The 20717-nt window shown below is 47.6% G+C and overlaps 4 protein-coding genes across 4 annotated transcripts; 2 read left to right on the top strand and 2 right to left on the bottom strand.

Moving 5' to 3' along the window:
- Positions 1–209: 209 nt before the first annotated feature.
- On the top strand, positions 210–2210 carry EDB91DRAFT_1084244 (catalase-like domain-containing protein; the record flags this gene model as incomplete). The annotated part of the gene is made up of 9 exons (XM_041315745.1): positions 210–337; positions 377–440; positions 491–820; positions 875–1054; positions 1105–1218; positions 1272–1421; positions 1482–1830; positions 1884–2009; positions 2041–2210. The coding sequence occupies 9 exons, from the start codon at positions 210–212 to the stop codon at positions 2208–2210; spliced, it is 1611 nt and encodes a 536-aa protein (XP_041174464.1).
- A 1511-nt stretch (positions 2211–3721) lies between these two features.
- EDB91DRAFT_1057194 (ATP-dependent RNA helicase) lies at positions 3722–7360 on the bottom strand (the record flags this gene model as incomplete). The annotated part of the gene is made up of 10 exons (XM_041314059.1): positions 3722–3904; positions 3959–4159; positions 4210–4575; positions 4629–5000; positions 5052–5293; positions 5340–6041; positions 6089–6533; positions 6584–6697; positions 6751–7005; positions 7055–7360. 10 exons carry the CDS (start codon positions 7358–7360, stop codon positions 3722–3724), a joined length of 3186 nt encoding a protein of 1061 aa, XP_041174463.1.
- A 164-nt stretch (positions 7361–7524) lies between these two features.
- On the top strand, positions 7525–10425 carry EDB91DRAFT_1147554 (eukaryotic translation initiation factor 3 subunit 8 N-terminus-domain-containing protein). Its single transcript, XM_041319300.1, has 6 exons — positions 7525–7877; positions 7930–8165; positions 8211–8435; positions 8483–8995; positions 9042–9829; positions 9880–10425. The coding sequence occupies exons 1-6, from the start codon at positions 7547–7549 to the stop codon at positions 10346–10348; spliced, it is 2562 nt and encodes an 853-aa protein (XP_041174462.1). The 5' UTR covers positions 7525–7546; the 3' UTR covers positions 10349–10425.
- A 5850-nt stretch (positions 10426–16275) lies between these two features.
- Positions 16276–17499, bottom strand: EDB91DRAFT_1251155 (uncharacterized protein; the record flags this gene model as incomplete). The annotated part of the gene is made up of 3 exons (XM_041323339.1): positions 16276–16757; positions 16821–16868; positions 17025–17499. The coding sequence occupies 3 exons, from the start codon at positions 17497–17499 to the stop codon at positions 16276–16278; spliced, it is 1005 nt and encodes a 334-aa protein (XP_041174461.1).
- Between the last annotated feature and the right edge of the window lie 3218 nt (positions 17500–20717).

The raw sequence follows: 20717 nt of genomic DNA, 5'->3' as shown, positions 1-20717 counted from the left end.
CCTAGTGTCACTGCCAGATTTGATAACCTATTCTCGTCATGTATCACAGCTGAGTTCTCAATGAAGGCTTCAGAGCCGTTCTCGGAGCACAGCGGAGCACCTGATCATCCCCACGCATTCGTAAGACAGTTCTCAGCGGCACTTATAATCCACTCGCGATCTCGAGCAATGTCCCCATCTTTCTCTTCAACACTCATCATCTCTCGATCATGCCGTCCCCGCAAGTCTTCGCTGCTACTGATGGCGCAGTATACACCACCTCCAATGGTGCAGCCGTAGCGCATCCCCTTGCTGCTGAGCGTGTTGGTTCTGTGGGACCTCTCCTCCTCCAGGGTTTGTTTGTTTAGCCAACATATATTATCTTGCTGATCCACAGACTAGACTTCCACCACATCGATCTTCTTGCTCACTTTGATCGGGAACGTATCCCTGAGCGTGTGGTAAGCGCAACATTCAAACGAACAGGCTTTCCATACCCATCACATACTAGGTGCACGCCAAAGGCGCTGGTGCTCATGGCTATTTCGAAACGACCCACGATCTCAGTGATATCACCTCCTGCAAATTATTCACTGACGTTGGCAAGAAAGTTCGCGCAACGGTCCGTTTCTCCACTGTTGGCGGGGAAAGTGGTTCTGCCGACACGGCTCGTGACCCCCGTGGTTTCGCTATCAAATTAAGAACGGATGAGGGTAACCTAGACTGGGTGTTCAATAACACGCCCGTGTTCTTCATCAGAGATCCTGCCAAATTCCCGCCCTTCATTCACACCCAGAAGCGTGACCCTCAGACGCACCTGAAGGATGCAGACATGTTCTGGGTGAGATACATTCCACTCTCAAAAGTGTTTGAGCCGAAACTTTTTCTCTCATAGGATTACCTGTCTCAAAACCCAGAGTCGGCGCACCAAGTCATGATATTGTTCTCCGACCGCGGGACACCCGACGGCTTCCACAACATGCACGGCTATTCTGGCCATACCTTCAAGCTCGTGAAAGACGACGGCTCATTCGTCTACACCCAGATTCACCTGATTGCTGATGGCGGCTGCAAGGTTCATATGCCTTTTTCGATGCAATGATTTGTTTTCAACGCATAGCATAGGTCCTCGATACTGCCACAGCTCGCAATTTGTCTGCAGACAATCCCGATTACGGTATTCAGTCGCTGTTCGAAACCATCGACGCTGGGAACTTCCCGTCCTGGACTGTCTACGTTGTCAGTGATTTACCGTTTATGCCTCCCCCCACTTCATTAAACCTCCAATTCAGCAAACTATGACTCCAGAGCAAGCTGAAAACTTCCGTTACAACGTCCTGGACTTGACCAAAGTTTGGCCCCACAAGGACTACCCCTTGCGCCCCATCGGGAAATTCGTGCTCAACGAGAACCCGCAAAACTACTTTGCTGAGATTGAACAGGTGATGAGAATCTGTTTCACTCCAACGTGATGTGGGCTGATTGGCAAACACTTTCAATAGGCTGCTTTTGCGCCCAGCCATTTGATTCCCTACTTCGAGGCCACTGCTGACCCCGTCCTTCAGTCACGGTTATTCTCTTACCCTGACACCCACCGCCACCGTCTTGGCGTAAATTACCAGCAGATCCCTGTTAATGCGCCCATTATCCCTGTTGCCAACTTCCTACGCGATGGTGCGATGGCATTCAACAACCAGGGAGCACGCCCGAACTATCAGAGTTCTATTACGCCCTTGACATACGTGAACAACAAGGGGTCGATCAAGGGTACACCCAGAGACTACGAGCGAGCCGCAAAGCATGAAAGCTGGCTCGGCGGAGCATTCTGGGACCTGAGCGAGGTTACCGAGCGTAGGCGGCTAATACTGTTTCTTGGACTTCGGCGACGCTGACAAATTTTCTAGTCGACTTCGAGCAACCGCGTGCGCTCTACCAACAGGTCTTTGATGACGCAGCCAGGGAGCGCCTGGTTTCCAACATTGCTGGCCACCTTGGTGGTGTCAAAAGTGCCGAAGTCAAGGCTCGAACGCGTACGTTCAAATTTGCAAATCTGATCTCCAGATACCCCTACTGAGGCGGAATTTTATCTAGTTTCTTACTTTGCATCTGTCGATCAATCTTTGTCTAACCGCATTGCCAAGGCTATCGGTGCCCCCACTGCGAAGCCATTGGTTGTTAAATCTGCCTCTGAGGCAGTTCGCTTCAGGCACGGTGTTGGTGCTCAGCTGTAAATATCGAGGGATATTCAACCAACCATGAAAACAAGCTATCGCGTGTATTGTTTTAGTATCGGAAATTAGAATGCAAATATCGATAGCATAATGAATCCTACTTGTGATGCTCCAAAACCCTTCTGACCTTTTGAGTCAGAAAAAATGCTCAGGGTACCCATTGACGAGTGTCGTGGCTAGGTGGCTATAGTGGAAAGAAGGGGAATTGTGGAGAAATATGCGACTAGAAAGCTGGGTGAAAAGCCACTTTGGCCCCGAAGCGCCTGGGTGTCGAAGTGAGCCATGAGGGCACCGAAAAAGGTCACCTACTACGTGATTGCGAGATAACTACTCAGGAAACGAGCGCGCTCACGACGCACTAGATGTCCGGGCCGAGTCATCGTCAGATAAATTGACACGCTATGGAAGTGGATCCTACCCTCGGATCCTTCTGCATCAAGACACTGTTATCTGACTCAAAAGCACGAACGACGGTCTCCGCCGCTACATGCATCATGTTCAGGATACAAGCTAGGCCTACCTGGACGGTCTGACTGCGCCTCGGTCAATAACACTTCCAAATGTCCCTAAACCTCTGGAGGTGATCCGATAGGGGCCCGACCCCAACGTACAGCTCGACCAAAAGGAAAACGAACCACAGAAAGACATTGCGTTGATTCTACAAGGGGGAAGACATTTTTATATTTCCTTGGCGAGCTCTTCTCGTGTTCCCGTGCATCCTGTGCACAGCATGCTCCTTGCGGTGTGCATTGCTGAGAGGGTAGCGTATCGCCTGCAAGATCCGAGTGTGAGATATGCCTCACATGAAAGAGGAAGTTCAAGCTGATGGAATTTTACCTTGACAGTCTGGTTGTGAAGGTCCAGGCAACATTCAATTCGCCTTCCAAACACCTCGCTGCCCTCAGGGACATAACCACTCTTCTGGCGGTGACCACATCTCACTGTGGGTAGTAGATCCAATGAAATTCAGTGGGTGAAATAAGATGATAACTTCATGAAATTCATAGCATAATGCACTGAAACCGAGGTGCTGACATTGCCGTTTTTTACTCTGAACAAGTTCATCATTGACCGTAAACATTCTTTACTACTATAAATTCTCGATGCTCCTTTGTTTTTGATGTCCAGTCTGTTAGGGTGTTCTTACTGTCATTGGGCTTGAAGTATGTGCCAGACGAGGAGACATTCTTGATTCATAATCTTCGTGTCTGATACAAGTACCCCAGCAGTAATTCACTCATCCTCAACCAAGTCAATTCATCTCGTCTTCCTCCAACCTGTCACGAGGCAAGCACAGACCGTCGGACAAAGCTGGATAAGTGTTAACGAGGCTGAAAAAGGTGAAGCTTTGTCCGAACCTGAGAGAAGGTGGACGAACAAAAGAACTGAGGATTAAAAACTGGCAACAGCAGACTGGTCGAGTGGGTGACACATGTTCCAAGTGTTTTGCTGACAAACATAACAGACCTCCGCACTTCCTGATGAAAGTGAGGTTTGAAACATCATATATCCTATAGGTACAGGGAAGAGCAAAAAATAACGGAATTAGGACGTTCCAGCATCTCAGATGCCTTCTCAAATTTTTCTTGGAGTTCCAAGTTGCCAATGACTTTGGCGGCCTGAGCCATCTGACGAAGCAATTCACCAAGCCGCCTGAACACACGAATCAAATTCCCCTCGAATTGATCGGTCAGCTGCGTTTGGTCAATGATCAGCAAGTTCATGATGAAAAAGTAGGGTCGACAAACTTTGCAAATGTCAGAAAACGAAGCTCCTCTACACCATTGAACGACTGCGTCCATCAATTCGACTTTGAAAGACGAAACATATTCTTCCTCGACCAATGGTAATTTTGATTCCTGCGATACCTTTGCTATTCGGCGCGCAATTTCTTGCATAACACGCAATGGCGCTGCTAACTCTTCCGTGAGCTTTGTCACCTGTTCGCTCTGAAATCACACGTTAGCTAACTTATTCAGAACGAAATCATCCTGGTTACCTTTTCTGTGAAAACAAAACAGCTAAGGAGACTGGCACACTGCTCAGGGAGTAGGGGGTTGAAAACGCCATTGAAGATCAGTTCAGTGAGAAGTAGCTCATCTCCAGTGCTGATTTCGCAAGCTACGCGGCCCTTCAATTCCGCAATGTCTGATGAATTCGTGAAGCCCAGTCGACGGAGTACACGTTTCCGGCATTTCAACTCCTCGAGTTGCAGCACATCATGAGTTGCCATGATGCGCTTCTTCAGATCACGTATCTTCGTCTGCGCCTCCTGCTTTTGAGAGTACAACGTGTATAGTTCGGGGAGGCGAGGATCATTATGCAATGGATTTGAGAACATTCTTTGCTCCATGACGTCGATTTTCTGCTCGCAACACTAAAGTTCACGCGATGCATTAGGAGCCGACGATCACTCACATTGACTAGGGCCGTGAACTTTTCGTCCTTGATGTCCATATTTTGCACAGGATCGAGCAAGGCAATGCCATCCGGAAATCTTCGTTGCACTTCGAGAATGCTCTTCCAGACAGTATCCCGCGCCTGATCTTGCCGAAGATCTTTGGGTAGGAAGACACGGATGTGGCTGATCGCGTCTACCGTAGAAAGGAAAACGGGCACTACGAGCGGCAAGCCTTTATTGCTAGCGGGACAAGGTTGTATTCCTCCTGGCGTGGGGGTGGATACTGTTTTGTCTTTCGGCAGTGTAGTGCCATCTTCACAGTTCAATAGCACATCAAGGACGTATTGCTCGTGGGGAGGGATATCCGCTAGCTGCTGTTCTTGCCAAGTCTACGATAGAAAAATGAGTACCTGATTACTTTGTCCGACGCGGATAATGACCTTTGGTGGCAAACGCTTCTGGTAGTGTACGACTACGCCCCACCCAAAGTCTAGATCTTTGTACTTCACCTTGATCAGGCGACCGGGCTGCAGGAATGGAAGCGAATAGTTAGGATGAGTAATCACTTCACGGAAATCCGCAGCCATGCGATCCAGTTGTTGACGGTAGTCGTAGTATGCAGCAACAATGCTTTCATCGGGGATGCTGATAGCGTCTCGCCGTCTCTCCTCCTTCTGTAGCTCTGAACGGGTGTTAGTGATTTCATACAACATATCCAAGAAACTCACCATCTTCCAGGACGGGAATCCCAGCACTGCTCTGGAACTGGAAAAAGCATCGCTCAAGCATGTACTCGGGACTAATGCCTTCAACCTTGAGCAAGTTCAAGATCATGTTATAACCGAGGTGGAAAGCAGAATCCAGACGGTCAGCCTCGCCTTTGATCATCTCCTTGGCGGCTGGCGGCTCTAGCTTCTCATCGCACATCATAATGACAACGCCTCGATCGTCAAGACCACGTCTACCTGCACGGCCAGACATTTGAATGTACTCCCCGGAGGAGAGGTTTCGGAATTCCCTTCCATCGAATTTGCGGGCGGCGGTAAAGACTACAGTTTTTGCAGGCATGTTGAGTCCAATGGAAAAGGTCTCGGTGGCAAATAGAACTTTAATAAGGCCTTCTTGGAAGAGGATTTCAATGACTTCCTTGAGAATAGGTAGCAAGCCCCCATGATGTATCCCAATACCTCGCTTGAGCAACGGAAGGATATTAGATATTTGGGAGAGATTCCGGTCGTCCGCTGAGAGATTTTCGATGGCATTCTGAAAAATGTTCGCAACAACGTCTTGTTCGTCTGTGGAATTGAACTCGAATTTGGACAGGGTGAGGGCAAGAGCCTCGCACTCTCGCTTGCTGAAAGCGAAAACAATGACAGGATTGTAGTTCTTGAGCATGATCATTTTGATGATTTTCGAGATGTCGGATTGGCCTAGTAATGATTAGGTGGATGGCGGGATACAGGCAGAGTTCAGGTACCTTTCTTTTCACCTCCTTTTTTTGTCTTGCCTTTGCGACCTTTTCCGCTTCGTGGGTCGGCAGGGTCCTCCCCGGTTTTATCTTGAAGTGTCCCCATCGCTTTGCTGAAGTTGTCTTCACGGAATTCTCCTTTTTCATTGACGACCAGGTAGATACCTTCACCTCCTGCAGGAAATAGATAGTGTTGCAATGGTGTTGGTCGGAAGTCGGTATAGACAACATGGCACGGTTGTTCGTGAGATTTGCAGATCCACTCAGCGAATTGCATGGCATTGGGTATTGTGGCCGAAAGAAAAACGTAGCGAACGGTATGCGGTAGCAGGATGATAGTTTCCTCCCAGACGACCCCGCGCTCTTTGTCTCGCATGTAGTGAATTTCGTCAAAGATTACCCATGCAACTTCACGCATTATCTCGGACCCTCTGTAGAGCATTGACCGTAAGATCTGCAGAAAGTCCCTTAGCGGGTGAAGCGCGGATTACGAGCTACACATACCTCTGTAGTCATTACAAGACACGTTGCGGAAGGATTTATGGTCACATCTCCGGTCATCAGACCGACGTCCCCGAATTCTGCGAGCATCTCACGGTACTTTTGATTACTCAAGGCCTACTGGACTGTCAGTTATCCCATCCGAGTTATACACCAAGGCTGCTGCGTACCTTGATGGGACTAGTGTAAATAACACGTTGTTTGTTCAGCAAGCATTGCGCGATAGCGTATTCTGCGACGACTGTCTTTCCAGCACTCGTATGCGCCGAAACCAATACACTTTCATTACGCTGGATGGCGAACACCGAGACTTGTTGGAATGGATCAAGAGTGAACTTGTATTCCCTTGCCGGTTTTTGGGGAGGGACATGTTGCGCAATCGGCACATAGTGATAACCTGGTGGTATTGCAACTTGATGGCGAACCTAGCAAAGTTATAGATCAATGCAAATTATTCGAGTGACTGGTTAAAACCTGATGTCGCAGTTCCAGTCGCGATCCAGCTTCCACCGACCCTGTGAGCCCTCCACTTGCGGCCATTTCACGTTTTGCCTCAGTCTCAAACTCATCTACGACAACTGGCACGGGCGATGCCACACGAGTTTTCTTGGAAGCAAAGCCGCCAGAGGCGCCACCGTTCGGGCGTTCAGTTGGAGGATCCGTGCTCGCACGACGCTTTGCTGTCTTGTCGACCTGACGCGGCTCGGGAACATTGATGTTTTTATCCTCATCCCCAGAAGGCATTCCATTGAGGAATGAGAATAAGTCGGGCGTGGTCATGTGGGGTATTGCAGTGGGTAGATAATGGGCTCTTGCCTACTCTTGCCAATGCTTAAGTTAACTATTGATTGGCGTCATTGAACGGTCAAATTGCTGTGATCGGAGTTTAGACTGTCGGCAATGGCCGAAAGTTAATTTTCATGGGTAAGATATCGGGTGCGTGGCACAGATTTGCATTGTACAACTATGTCCCGATTCTTCAGACAAGGCAGCGATTCAGACTCTGATTCAGAGGAATCTGATGAGGAGCTCCTCACTAGCGGCGACGAAGATGCTGCTGCACCAAAAACTGCCGCCAAACCCGCCATGTCAAGATTCCTACGTACAGCAGGAAGCGAGTCTAGTAGCTCAGACTCAGAGTCATCCGATGAGGACGAAAGCGACAAAGGAAGTGAAGACGAGGGTGTCAGACGGGTCATAAAAAGCACCAAGGACAAGCGCTTGGAGGAAATTGAGGCCACCGGCAAGGTCATGGACAACGGGCTCAAAATTAACGACTGGGTCGTCATTTCAAACGGTGAGTTTCGTCGAATCTTCAAATCAGATCCACTGACTTGTCGTTCTCTTAGAATTCGACAAGCTCCTGCGTCTCGTGCAGCGACAGAGTAATGCTGCGGAACCATTACCTCCGTTCTTTGTCAAGACCGTTATAAGCCTAGAGAACTCCCTTAATGCTGCTCTGACGAAGGAGAAGGAGGCGAAGAAGAAGATGAACGCTACCAATGCTCGAGCACTCAATTCCATGAAGCAGAAAGTCCGCAAAACGGCTAAAGAATTTGAAAATGAAGTTCAGCAATACCAGAATGTAGGTTTTCCTGCACCGTGTTGTCACGATCCTTACCTCTCGCAGGATCCAGAGGCATTCGAACGTGAATTTGCCGCTCATGCTCAACCTGTGGACGTCGTAGTCCCCAAACAGAAGAAACAGAAGAAGGGTACAGACTCTGAGAGTGACGAGGAACAGGTATTGGATGATCGATTTACCACGGTAGGCAAGGGCGGCAAGGCTATGTCTTTCTCCGCAGACAACATCTTCAAAACTTTAAAGCTCGTTCATGAGGCTCGTGGCAAGAAGGTGGACATGTTTTCTTTACTCTTGACTCCAAATTGACCGCGTCGTAGAACACCGACCGAGGTGAACAAATACGGATCCTCGAGAAACTCCTGGAAGTAGCTGTTACATCCTACCAACGTATCCGCATCCTCCTGGCGCTTGTTTCATCCCGGTTTGACTACAATTCATCGATTACATCATACATGCCAACTGAACTGTGGCTCTCGGCGCAACATGAAGTCGATCAGTTGATCTCAATTGTGGTCGCGGACTCATCCTACTCCGTGCAGGAGGACACTGTAGATTATGATGAGCTCATCGAGCGCCATCCTTCCACCGAGAGCGACGGGGTTGTCCGCATCCGTGGCAGCATAATCAGCTTTGTAGATCGATTGGATGACGAATTCACGAAGAGTCTACAAAATATTGATCCCCATGGAACGGAGTACGTGGACCGTCTTAAGGACGAGAAGGTACTCTATCGTACTATCTGCCGTTCCCAAGCTTTCTATGAGCGGACGAGTCAGCCGGAACCGCTTGCACGGGTGGTCATGCGACGGCTGGAGCATATTTATTCCAAGGTTAGTTAAAGTTCCCATCGCAGTTCATATTTAACCATTTTCGCAGCCTGATGCTGTCGTATCTGCTCTCGAGTCTTCACTGGCTTCGTCGGAGATAACTCCGAGTGTTACTCTGGCATCTTCTACTACTACTTCGTCCCTGATCCACTCCCTTTGCGTCCACCTTTATAAAGCCGACAACTCCCTCCTGCGCACCCGTGCCATGCTCAGTCACATCTACCATCATGCTTTACACAACGACTTTTATGCTGCACGAGACATGTTGCTCATGTCGCATCTGCAGGAGTCAATTCATTCTGCGGACGTTGCAACACAGATCTTGTACAACCGGACCGTTGTACAGCTCGGGCTTTGTGCTTTCAGATGTGGGTTGATCAAGGAGGCCCAAGCAACGCTGCAAGACATCTTCACAACACAGCGCGTGAAAGAGTTGCTCGCTCAGGGTGTCCACCAACAACGCTTCCAGCAACAACTCACACCAGAGCAAGAGAAGGCAGAACGATCACGCCAGCTGCCATTCCATATGCATATAAACACCGAGCTTCTCGAGGCGGCTTTCCTTGTATCCAGCATGCTTGTTGAGGTTCCCCTTCTTGCCAGCATTGAGTCAGAGGAGCAGAAGCGCAAAGCGATCTCAAAACCATTCCGCCGGCTACTCGACTTTGCCGATCGCCAAGTATTCACAGGCCCTCCTGAGAGCACGCGCGATCACATAATGCAGGCGAGCAAGGCGCTACAAGACGGCGAGTGGGAGAAATGCCGCGACCTGATTCAGAGCATCAAAATTTGGAGTCTTATGCCTGAAGTTGCGTCAGTCAAAGAAATGCTTGCGAAGTGAGTTTTGACGTCCTGCCGACAATTTCACATCTGACCACTATGTATAGACGTATTCAAGAGCAAGGACTGCGCACGTACCTTTTCACATATGCACCTTATTACAGCACTCTCTCACTATCTCTCCTGTCACGCACATTTTCTCTTCCACTTCGCGCTGTTACTTCCATGATCTCCAAAATGATCTGGAACGAAGAGCTGTCAGCATCTCTTGATCAGTCGACTGGTGTGGTGGTATTCCACCGCATCGAGCACTCACGCCCGCAGCAGCTTGCTCAGGTTATTGCGGACAAAGTTAGCGCACTTCTCGAGCAGAATGAAAAAGTCCTTGATATAAAGCTTGGCGGCAGTGGTGGATGGGGTGACAGGAGCGGTGACAAGGGTGAGAAGCGTGGTGAACAAACTCAAGAGCGTAGAGGAAGAGGAGACAGGACACGAGGAAGCGTGCGCGGTGGTTCCCGTGGACGAGGCTCGCGATTTGCCCAGGGTCTTGGTAATCAAATGACAAGAGTACGATGATCTTCACGATGTGTCAATGTTGTGTTTAGTGTGCAATGTACTCATCTGAATTAATCTATCTTGTTCAAAGTTCAAAACCTCTCAAGGTCACAACCGGTTACTTGATGGTGGTGAACAGTGCCTGCGGTGACGCTCGGCACGCTCGGCCCTCAAATTATCGAAGATACTACTAGATGTCCACTAAAGTTCGCGCATTTTTGGGGTAACGTCTATTACTCCACAACACACAAAAATAAAAATTCTTTGACAGTTCGATAGCCTGACATTGAAAGTACAACATCTGCTAGTTTTTCTTTTGAGACTCGACGTGTTGAGTCTGGCGGAGAGTTACCGCGCAGAAAGTGCATTTCCCTAGAGTTCGCGCACCTGGGTTTCCCAATAAGTAAGCCTTAATATAGTGGTTCATTATGTGCTGTACTTACTATTATTAGGCTTGGTTGCAGTAATACTCAGCACCAGCATTAAATCCTGTCCCAAATCCTCCAAGTACTCCAAAGCTCCAAGGTATTGTGAGAACATATCATTATATAATCTATGCACATGTTCCATGGTTCCAATATATGCTTGTATCGTCCGAAAGCGGCAATTTTTAGTACTACCTTCGAAAACATAACCCAATTTGGCAGTTTCAAAATATCAATGTTTTCTGGCTACCCCAAGCTTCACCCTGCTCCTCCTGTGTAGTATGCTTGTATATAACATGTACCTTAGCTATAATACACCCTGCAGAACCCACTGGACCGCGATATATGCTACCAGTCATCACAGGAGTGCATGCTAGCTATAATACTCTATACCTTATACAGGTGAAAAAGCGAAAACTTGACAGCAAGAGGACATACCCAGCTCTAGCTACACGTACCTCATGTTTCTGTAATATTCATTAGCATATACCACCGCTTAAACAGGGCCTTTGTATGTTCTATAGCAGTCTCTGAGATAAAAAAAACCATAACCGCTTTTTTCTTGTTTTTATGTATCTTAAGACATAGTACATCATCCCTTTCGCTTATTTATTGTTTTCTATACACCATATGTCGTATCTGGACACGGTCCTGAAGCTACAGAAGGTAGGAGATTCAATGTAACAAGGTCAGGGGTGATATGAGCAGATTTATGTTGTGGGGGACAAATAAGACATATATCGGAGTTCTGAAAGTTGAATCACATAGACTACAATGCTATAATACCAGGAATGCAAGCTCAAGCTGCTGGACATTGATCTGAGTGTTGTGGGAGCAAAGTAAGTGTTGGAGATGCGTGGGAAACTATGCAAAACATATGGTTGAAACATAAAAACACATCATAGCGCACTACACAAGACAGTCTAGGGTGTAATACATATGTAGTATGATAGAGGGACATAAAAAGTACTATCCCTGTCGTTCTTGTGTTCTTGCAAATCCAGCTTGCAGATATATATGATGATTTTACATTTCTTGCATTGATGCACAGGTGCCTACAGTAGTGTACACTTAATTTCGAGTTTTTGGTGTCAAAGCCTATAGAACACCTTACAATACCTCAATATTATGGTGGATAGTACTTTTTATATCCCTCTATCATACTACATATGTATTACACCCTAGACTGTCTTGTGTAGTGCGCTATGATGTGTTTTTATGTTTCAACCATATGTTTTGCATAGTTTCCCATGCATCTCCAACACTTACTTTGCTCCCACAACACTCAGATCAATGTCCAGCAGCTTGAGCTTGCATTCCTGGTATTATAGCATTGTAGTCTATGTGATTCAACTTTCAGAACTCCGATATATATCTTATTTGTCCCCCACAACATAAATCTGCTCATATCACCCCTGACCTTGTTACATTGAATCTCCTACCTTCTGTAGCTTCAGGACCGTGTCCAGATACGACATATGGTGTATAGAAAACAATAAATAAGCGAAAGGGATGATGTACTATGTCTTAAGATACATAAAAACAAGAAAAAAGCGGTTATGGTTTTTTTTATCTCAGAGACTGCTATAGAACATACAAAGGCCCTGTTTAAGCGGTGGTATATGCTAATGAATATTACAGAAACATGAGGTACGTGTAGCTAGAGCTGGGTATGTCCTCTTGCTGTCAAGTTTTCGCTTTTTCACCTGTATAAGGTATAGAGTATTATAGCTAGCATGCACTCCTGTGATGACTGGTAGCATATATCGCGGTCCAGTGGGTTCTGCAGGGTGTATTATAGCTAAGGTACATGTTATATACAAGCATACTACACAGGAGGAGCAGGGTGAAGCTTGGGGTAGCCAGAAAACATTGATATTTTGAAACTGCCAAATTGGGTTATGTTTTCGAAGGTAGTACTAAAAATTGCCGCTTTCGGACGATACAAGCATATATTGGAACCATGGAACATGTGCATAGATTATATAATGATATGTTCTCACAATACCTTGGAGCTTTGGAGTACTTGGAGGATTTGGGACAGGATTTAATGCTGGTGCTGAGTATTACTGCAACCAAGCCTAATAATAGTAAGTACAGCACATAATGAACCACTATATTAAGGCTTACTTATTGGGAAACCCAGGTGAGTTCGCGCACTTTGTCACACCATGTCACCCGTCTGCCGCAATGCCTTTTCACACTCTGCAGTGTCCGCAACCATTCGTACGTACTAGTGTGTTGCGAGGACTTCAATTTGGCATTGCGGAGTTTCAATTTACACAGTCTCGATGTAACACTTTGGATAGATTGTCATGTCTGAGACATATTTCTTTTATTGCAGATGATCCTGACAAGCATGTGGCCACAGAGAAATTTGTTTTAGTATTCTCTCATTGTGTATAACCGTCATACTGCATTCCAGAATTTTATGTGGTGATCTGACTGTTGAAGTCTGAAGAGTCCGAGACAGTGAAGACGGCCGAAGTGTAAGATACGAGCGAAACCAAAAGTGGTCCGAGCGAGCGACACTTTGACGTCAGCTGCAGCTTGTCCATATTGCAATGTGTTGTTTGCTATGATACATATATTTTTCATCTCTATGCTAACCTACTATAAGAAGTCGATTACTTTCGTATGAACATCTCAGCTCCTTCAGAGACTGAGATGTAAGCCTCAGTTATTTTTCCCATTACTTTACATTGCTAACGAGCCATAGATACTTTGTTTCTTATCAGGTACTAGACTCGTACAATGAGCTCCTTCAGAGACTGAGATATACTTTGTTTCTTATTAGATCGAACCATCCTGCTTGTTACCATTCACTTTAGGTTATGAGCCCTGACTCAGCCATGGATTCCATGCTCCCCAGTACCAGCTCTTCATTGTTCAATGTCCCAAAACTTGCCGAAGATGGCACAAATTGGATCACCTATAAGGAAAGAACGTTGACCGCGATCGGTGTGAGAGGCTTGATGCGCTATACCAATGGTCGAGCAATGAGACCTGTTCCATTCCCGCTAGACAACAAAACAGGCCAGTTGAAGAAGATGGATGGTGCAATCCCAATGCAAGCTGATCTTGAGGACCTCAATAAGAAAACAGATGAATTCTATCAGAAGGACTGTTACAGCTGTGTTTATCTTGCTTCTTTTTCCCTTGATACACGCTTACTACGCATGTCTCTTATCATGCTTTATTTAGTTCGGTATTACTCAGATGCCTCATTGCTTACGCATGTGCTTACTGATGCATACCTATTATTACGTCATGCCCTGTACCCTCTGTACTATATAAACCCTGGCTAGGTGACACTGATTCTTCAGCTTAACCTACGCTGGTTTTCCTCTGAACATCTGACTTGATTCTAAGTTACCTCTTCAGTACTTAGCCTTGACTTGACTTTGGACGTTCTTAAGACTGTTGTCTTGAACGTATTGACAGACCTTTGGTCTTATTGATTATTGTTTTGCCTGCATTATACTTCGGTGTAACAGGACTCACTTGTGAGGCAGCAGATCTTCAGCATGATCACAGATCGGCTGCTGCTAAGCATTCAGAAACTGGACAGTGCATCCAAGATCTGGGAAGAGATCTGCAAGATCCACAAAGGCAAGACTGAGCTTGTGCAGATCAATTTGCGCTGCTGCTTGTAGGATATGAGGTGCGATGAGGGAGCTGATGTCAAAGCCCACTTCGCAGAGCTCTTGAGGCTCTGAGAATTGCCTGCTGGCATGGGCGCTGCATTGGACGACCACGATTTTCATGCTATCGTCCTGGGTTCACTCCTGGAATCATATCGCCCTCTCCTATCTTTGGTAAATGCAGCTGCAAAGATACTGCAGAAGCCACTCACTCCCAATGAACTCATCAGCATCATGACTGGAGAATATGAGCATCGCCTACTCACTGATCTTCATAGCAAGAGCAAGAAAGGCGTCAATGCTGCGCTCACAGTCAAGAACACTCCAGGAAAGTCCTGTGGTACCAGCAGTCCCAGTCAGACCAACCAGAACGTGACCTGCTTTAACTGTGATCACAAGGGCCACTACAAGACTAATTGCTGGAGGCCAGGAGGCGGAAAGGAAGGTCAGGGACCCAACCAAAAGCAGAGGAAAGGAGGGTGCTCACAGAAGCATGGTGCTAACGCCGCCATGGAGCAGGAAGTGCAAGACAACTACACTTTCGTCACATCAGACTTAGCGAGTGTAGCCAAGGATTTGAATGTACCCCTTGACTGCCATGGAGCCATCATGTTAGGTACCATGCCGGGCTCAAGAAGCGGAGGGGTCAGGGCTTGGCTTCATGTAATGTTTGTGACTTGTTACAGGAAGTGGAGTTGACTTGGTTAACGTAACTTAGGATTCGAACAGTAAGAACTGGCTGAACTAAACTTGTTATTTTGTGGGAGATAGGGAAGGATCAACTACTTCTCCAATACATATGGCGCCAGGTTTAAATACGTACAGGAGATATCAGGGAAGGATGGAAAATGAACTAATGTTAGGTACCGTGCTGGCTCAGGAGGCAGAGGGGTCGGGGCTTGGATTCAGCTCTTGCGCTGCGCTCTTAGCCGAGTACGTGCCCTGAATTTGGAGCAGGTCCGACGTTGTCCAACGATAGGACAAGTGAACCGCTTAGGTCCGCTTGGAGGGTCAGGAAGTAAGAGCTACTAGTGGCGGGGAGTGATGTGGAGGGTGGATAGGAGTAGGGGGAATATTTGGTAGGAGCGGGGAAGGCAGAGGATAACGCGAAGGATGGGAAAGGGTCAGAGGGAATATTGCAAGGGGCAGAGAAATAAGGGGAAGACTCAGAGCACGGCTCTAAGTCGGAGCGGAGGGTCGGAGGTGACAACAAGTTGAGACTTGTGTCCAAAGGAGGCAAGGTCCTACTGAGAATTCTCACAAGAGGCAACTGCGAGAAGACAAGTAATATTAAGACTGAGGAAAATATCTAAGTACAGGATATGTTATATACTTCTATGTATGAGGCAGTGATCAGGATAACTATGTAGTAAAGCTATGTACCAAGGATATAGTTTGTAAGTACTTTACACAGGCGAAGACATAAGTCGGAGCAGATATTGATATGTACGTGTCGGATCAGTGATTGATTGGTAATAGGAATTACCGATGATCCGGAAGTAAGGGTTTATGTACCAAAGGGGGAAGTATATATCTAAAAGGGAAAAGCGGATCCAGTTGAATGGAGGCATTATGGAAGGGGACCGGTTGGGCGGTCGAGCGGAAGTGTAGGGGCGGATGTGGATGATGGTTGGATGGAGCAGAGGATGGGTGGAGCAGAGGTGATTGGAAAGTGGAGCGGATATTGATATTAGAGTGGTCAGATCAGGTATATGACAACTAAGGAGAAAGGAGAAAGAGAAAATACTGAGTGCCTGGGGATAATATTGGTAGTAAGTATGCATACTATCCCCATCTAGCTTTTATGATCGTTACATATGCCCTCCAGGTCAACTGTTCAGGAGACCTGCAATTTAGTGATGAGCAGGCAGGAGTTCTTTTAACACAGAAGATTGGAATGCACTTCCATAGATCCGAACGCAGCTATAAGTGCGAGGAGAGTAAGTACATTGGTAGCAAGAAGACCCAAAACGACCACTCTACCAAAGAGTTCTGACTCAGTCATGCTATGAGGGTGAGCTGAGTTCATGAGGTAGGACTGCTCTCCAGCAGAGATTATGTCAAGAATGTCGGGTCCTGGGTTGTCAGTAGGAGGTGGAGAATTAACAATGGGGGGAGTCGCTGCGGAATTTGAGGAGATGGTGGCAGAGATCACCTGGGCTGTAGATAATGGTGGAGTAGGGTGAGTTACTCTCTGAGTTGGGGCGGTGTTTCGCGATTGAGGGACGCGCTGATGATTCCTGTTGTCGATAGACAGGTTCGCTCCGCGATGCAACTGGCTCAGACATGAGTAGTTGTGCTCCCTCTCAGACTTTAGCATCTGATCGAAAGCATGAGCCTCTTTCCTGGTGGCGAGTTCCTCTGCAGGGCAGGAGGTCCAGGTGTTAGGTATGTCCGAGTGGTAATCAACCCAGGAGGACTTACTCACTTGCACTTCAGCATGGAAGAACCAAGTGAATGCACCGAGTGCGTCTGATTCAGGCTCATGACAGTAGGAGGGGTTACCTCGACCTCGTTTCCAACTGCGCTGGCATCAAGGGTGATGTTGATGACCAGCAGGGTTGATGGGAGCTTGGGAAGGGACTTCCCCAGGCTCATGCCCATATGACGGTTCATCAACCAACATACATTTGTTAGGGGAGGCAGGGACGGACATCGACATAGGGTAAGACAAGGTGGCGCGTGAGTTGGGGGTAGTCCAATCGCCTCGAGTTTTAAGTCCATCGACTTTGAGACTAATTGGGTTAGTCTGGGAGGGAAGTTTGTCGAGCATTTGGCCAACAATGAGAGATACTTGATGGCGAGCCTCAGGGAATGAGTGCACAGTAGCAACCGCTATATTGGTTGGTGCGTTCGAAATTTTCTTGGGTAGGTGTTGGATCCCTGGAGCGCCTAGGGCCTCCAGGTATTGGCTGACTGCTTCCAGTTGGGTGACTTTGTGATGTGGCAGCCAAACTCGATCACCAGTCATATATTCGATCTTGAATATGGCATTTGTGCCTTGGCCATTGTGATCCGTCACTTTGGATACCTGACCATTCCTCCAGCTTCCTGATCTCAGAGATCTGGTGAAGTTGGCGACCCGGGAACCTCCTGTCATCATTTGGGATATGAGGTCATAGAAGGTTAGCGTGGAACGCTGGGTGCACGCCTCTTTGTTTTAGGTCGGACGGTAAATCTAACAAGAATGAGTTGTTCTTATAGTCCTCCAGGATCTTGAATGGTCCTATAAATTTTGGGGCGAGTTTCCTTGCTCTTCCTTTCAGTAGGGATAAGTTCTCGGTGGAAAGGTAGATGAGGTCACCTTTTACGAAGGGTGATTCTTTGTGGCATTTATTGGCGGTATGTCATATACTGGATCCAAGCACCTCCAACACCACCTGTGAACATCCCCACCCCTGGTCCGACCCCCTGTTTTCCCATTCGCTCCATTCCTCCTTCCCCGACAATGCACAAAGTGCATCTCAGCAGGATTAGCCCTGCTACCTCCGCCCAACCCTGTTCTGCTCTTCCGACACTACTCCTATGTCCTCCAACCCCATACCCCTTCCTCCAACCCTATCTGGGGTTCCGCTCCTCCGCCCTATCAGTCTGCCCAATCCTATTCCTACTCCCTCTGCTTTTCCGACCCGCATGGATCCTTCAGTTCTGCTCATATTCCCCACCCAACTATTAGTCTGTCTGACCGCCTCACCGGTCCACTCCTAGACTAGGAACCACTCAACTGGTCCTATCCCCATTTAGTATCATAGTTCCACTTTTCGGATCACCGGTAATTCCTATACCCTAGCGATTATTGATCCATTGCATACATACTGTTCTCTGAGCCTTATTCTCGTATGTCTCAGTCATCCTCTGGTAATCCTGTACACTCAGCACATAGCCTTCTGCTATGCTATGCTCATCACTTAGAGTATATAAACATATGTACATTTGTCTGTGGATACTCAGTCTGAATATTACCTTTTCTAAGCCCTGCTCTTCTGTTCTTTGACTTGGGCCTGATCCTAGTCAACTCCTGTTAGCCGGCCTAGGGGATTGACTCCCTAGGTCAGACACCCTCTGCTCCTCTGCTCCTCTGCTCCTCTGCTCCTCTGCTCCTCTGCTCCTCTGCTCCTCTGCTCCTCTGCTCCTCTGCTCCTCTGCTCCTCCGTTCCCCTGTTCCCCCATTCCCCCGCTCCTCCATTCCCCCATTCCCCCGTTCCTCCGCTCCTCCGACTTCCTGTGTGTCGGAACTAGACCCCACACTCTCGCATCTGTCCCCTCCATTCCGCTCTGCTTCGGACTTCGTCCAAGCAGTCCCTTCCACTCCGCTCCTACTGTTGGTTCCAACTGCAGTAGTCTCCCACCTCCCTCCTGTCAGGTGGAACAACCCCCGCCCAACTTTCCCACGCTCACCTAGTAGTCCGTCAGTCCTCCTTCAGAGGACCCCTGTTCTGACGTCCCGTCAGAACTCATAGAATTCGTGTCGGACTACATTCCGAAATTAGGGGCATGTACTTGGGTAAGGGGCGCAGCATATGAGCTGAAGCCAAGCCCCTCAGACTCCGCTTTACCCCTGAGCACGGTCTTAACACGGTAGATGTATTCTTTATGCGCGCGGCTATTATCGAATTGTGGGCACTCAATATTGCATCTTTCATGTGTTGTGCGAACACTTGTACTCCTGGGTATTCGCTGTTAGTGTCCCATATCATTGATGGGGGCATCATGCCATAGATCAGTTTAAAGGGAGGGAATTTCGTTGCTGACGAGTGGGCCAAATTGATTGTGAATTTGATGGCTGGTAACTTCATTGCCCAGTCGTGCTGATTGGGAGAGACACATTGTCTTAACATCTGAGTGATCGTCCTGTTGGCCCATTCGGTTGCACTGTCAGTCTGCGGATGGAATGATGTCGACATTCTGAGTTTGGTCCTGGTTAGGTTGTTGAGTTCCTTCCAGAATGTGCTCATGAACAAAGTATCTCTGTCGCTCATGATGTTCGAGGGCATGCCGTGCAGTTTGTATACAATGTTGAATAGGACCTCGGCTATATCTTTTGTGCAGTATGTTCGTTTAGTAGGGGCTAGGTGCACCATTGACGTTAGGTGGTCTATAGCAACTAGCATCATGTTGAAAGTGCCGTGCAGAGTGGTAGATTCAGGCAGAGGGCCTACAAAGTCTATACCGATCGTTTCCCATGGGTGTGTAGGGACTTCCAGGGTCTCTAAGAGCCCATATGGTTGGTGGTTTGTTGGCTTAGATACTTGGCATGTTGCACAGGATTCGCAGAACGCTTGAACATCTGATACAATGTCTTTCCACCACACATTCTCTCTCAGGTACAGTAGTGTTTTTGATGGTCCGAGGTGCGCTAAGATTGAGTGGGCATGTGAGATGATTATCTCACGTATACGGCGTTCATTCAGGCGGATGTCTGGTATACACAGTATTCAATGTCCTTTATCCCTGAGGAAGATCCTACCATTGCTTACTTCGAAGTTTTTGTATGCTCCAGGGTTTTCTAATATCCTGGCAATGAATGGATCATCTCTGTATTGGTTTGTCAAACACTCATGGATGTCGACAGTGGGGTCGCCAAGTGAGATTACTTCAGTTAGTGAGGGTGGTGTCATTAGATCATCCTCGCCACGTGATACATGTGGGTCCATGATTGTTGCAGAGTTGAAGGTTTCTGTTGTCTGATTCATTGGTGCTACCTTGCTACCTGACACCAAGTCAGCTGCTTTTGGTGGTGCTACTGCGCTGTCTGTTCCTGTTCGCTTTGGCAGTGTTGAGGTAGTCTGATCATGGTGAGCCACTCTCCCGCCCTCCAGAGGTTCTGCAGTGGGTTTACCCAGCTTTAGAACCACTTTTTGGACCTTGGAGATCTTGTGGTCTGGCAAGGTTGTGGTACCCCCAGGAGTGGCGCTGGGTGTCGTTGAGACGGTTGTAACATCTTGAGGAACTGCCAGTGAGGGTTCCATAGAAGCAGGTGTGCTGGGTTTGACTGTGTCCAGCAGTGTTAGTTGTGGTGATTGAGCACCTTATGGTGCGAGTTATTTGTGATATGATGTTGCTTTCTCTATTGGACTCTCACTTAGCATGTGATGTGAATTCCTTACTTACTTAGGCAGTGTTTACACTTGTTTACATAGACTCGCCCATAGGTAGCAAGTCCTGTGTTGGTTGCTCTTTAGCAACTGACACTGGACTATAGGTATAGTACACTCATTAGTTTATACAACACAATAGCAACTGACACTGGACTATAGTCCTGTTCACTCTCATTAGCTCACTTGTGGCTTGGTTCACTTGGTTATTCTAACAGGTTATGAG

Source organism: Suillus paluster (assembly GCF_016628075.1).
Source record: "Suillus paluster strain FC165 chromosome Unknown EDB91scaffold_51, whole genome shotgun sequence".
In the NCBI taxonomy this organism is placed as follows: domain Eukaryota; kingdom Fungi; phylum Basidiomycota; class Agaricomycetes; order Boletales; family Suillaceae; genus Suillus; species Suillus paluster.
This window is presented reverse-complemented; position numbering and strand designations above follow the sequence as displayed.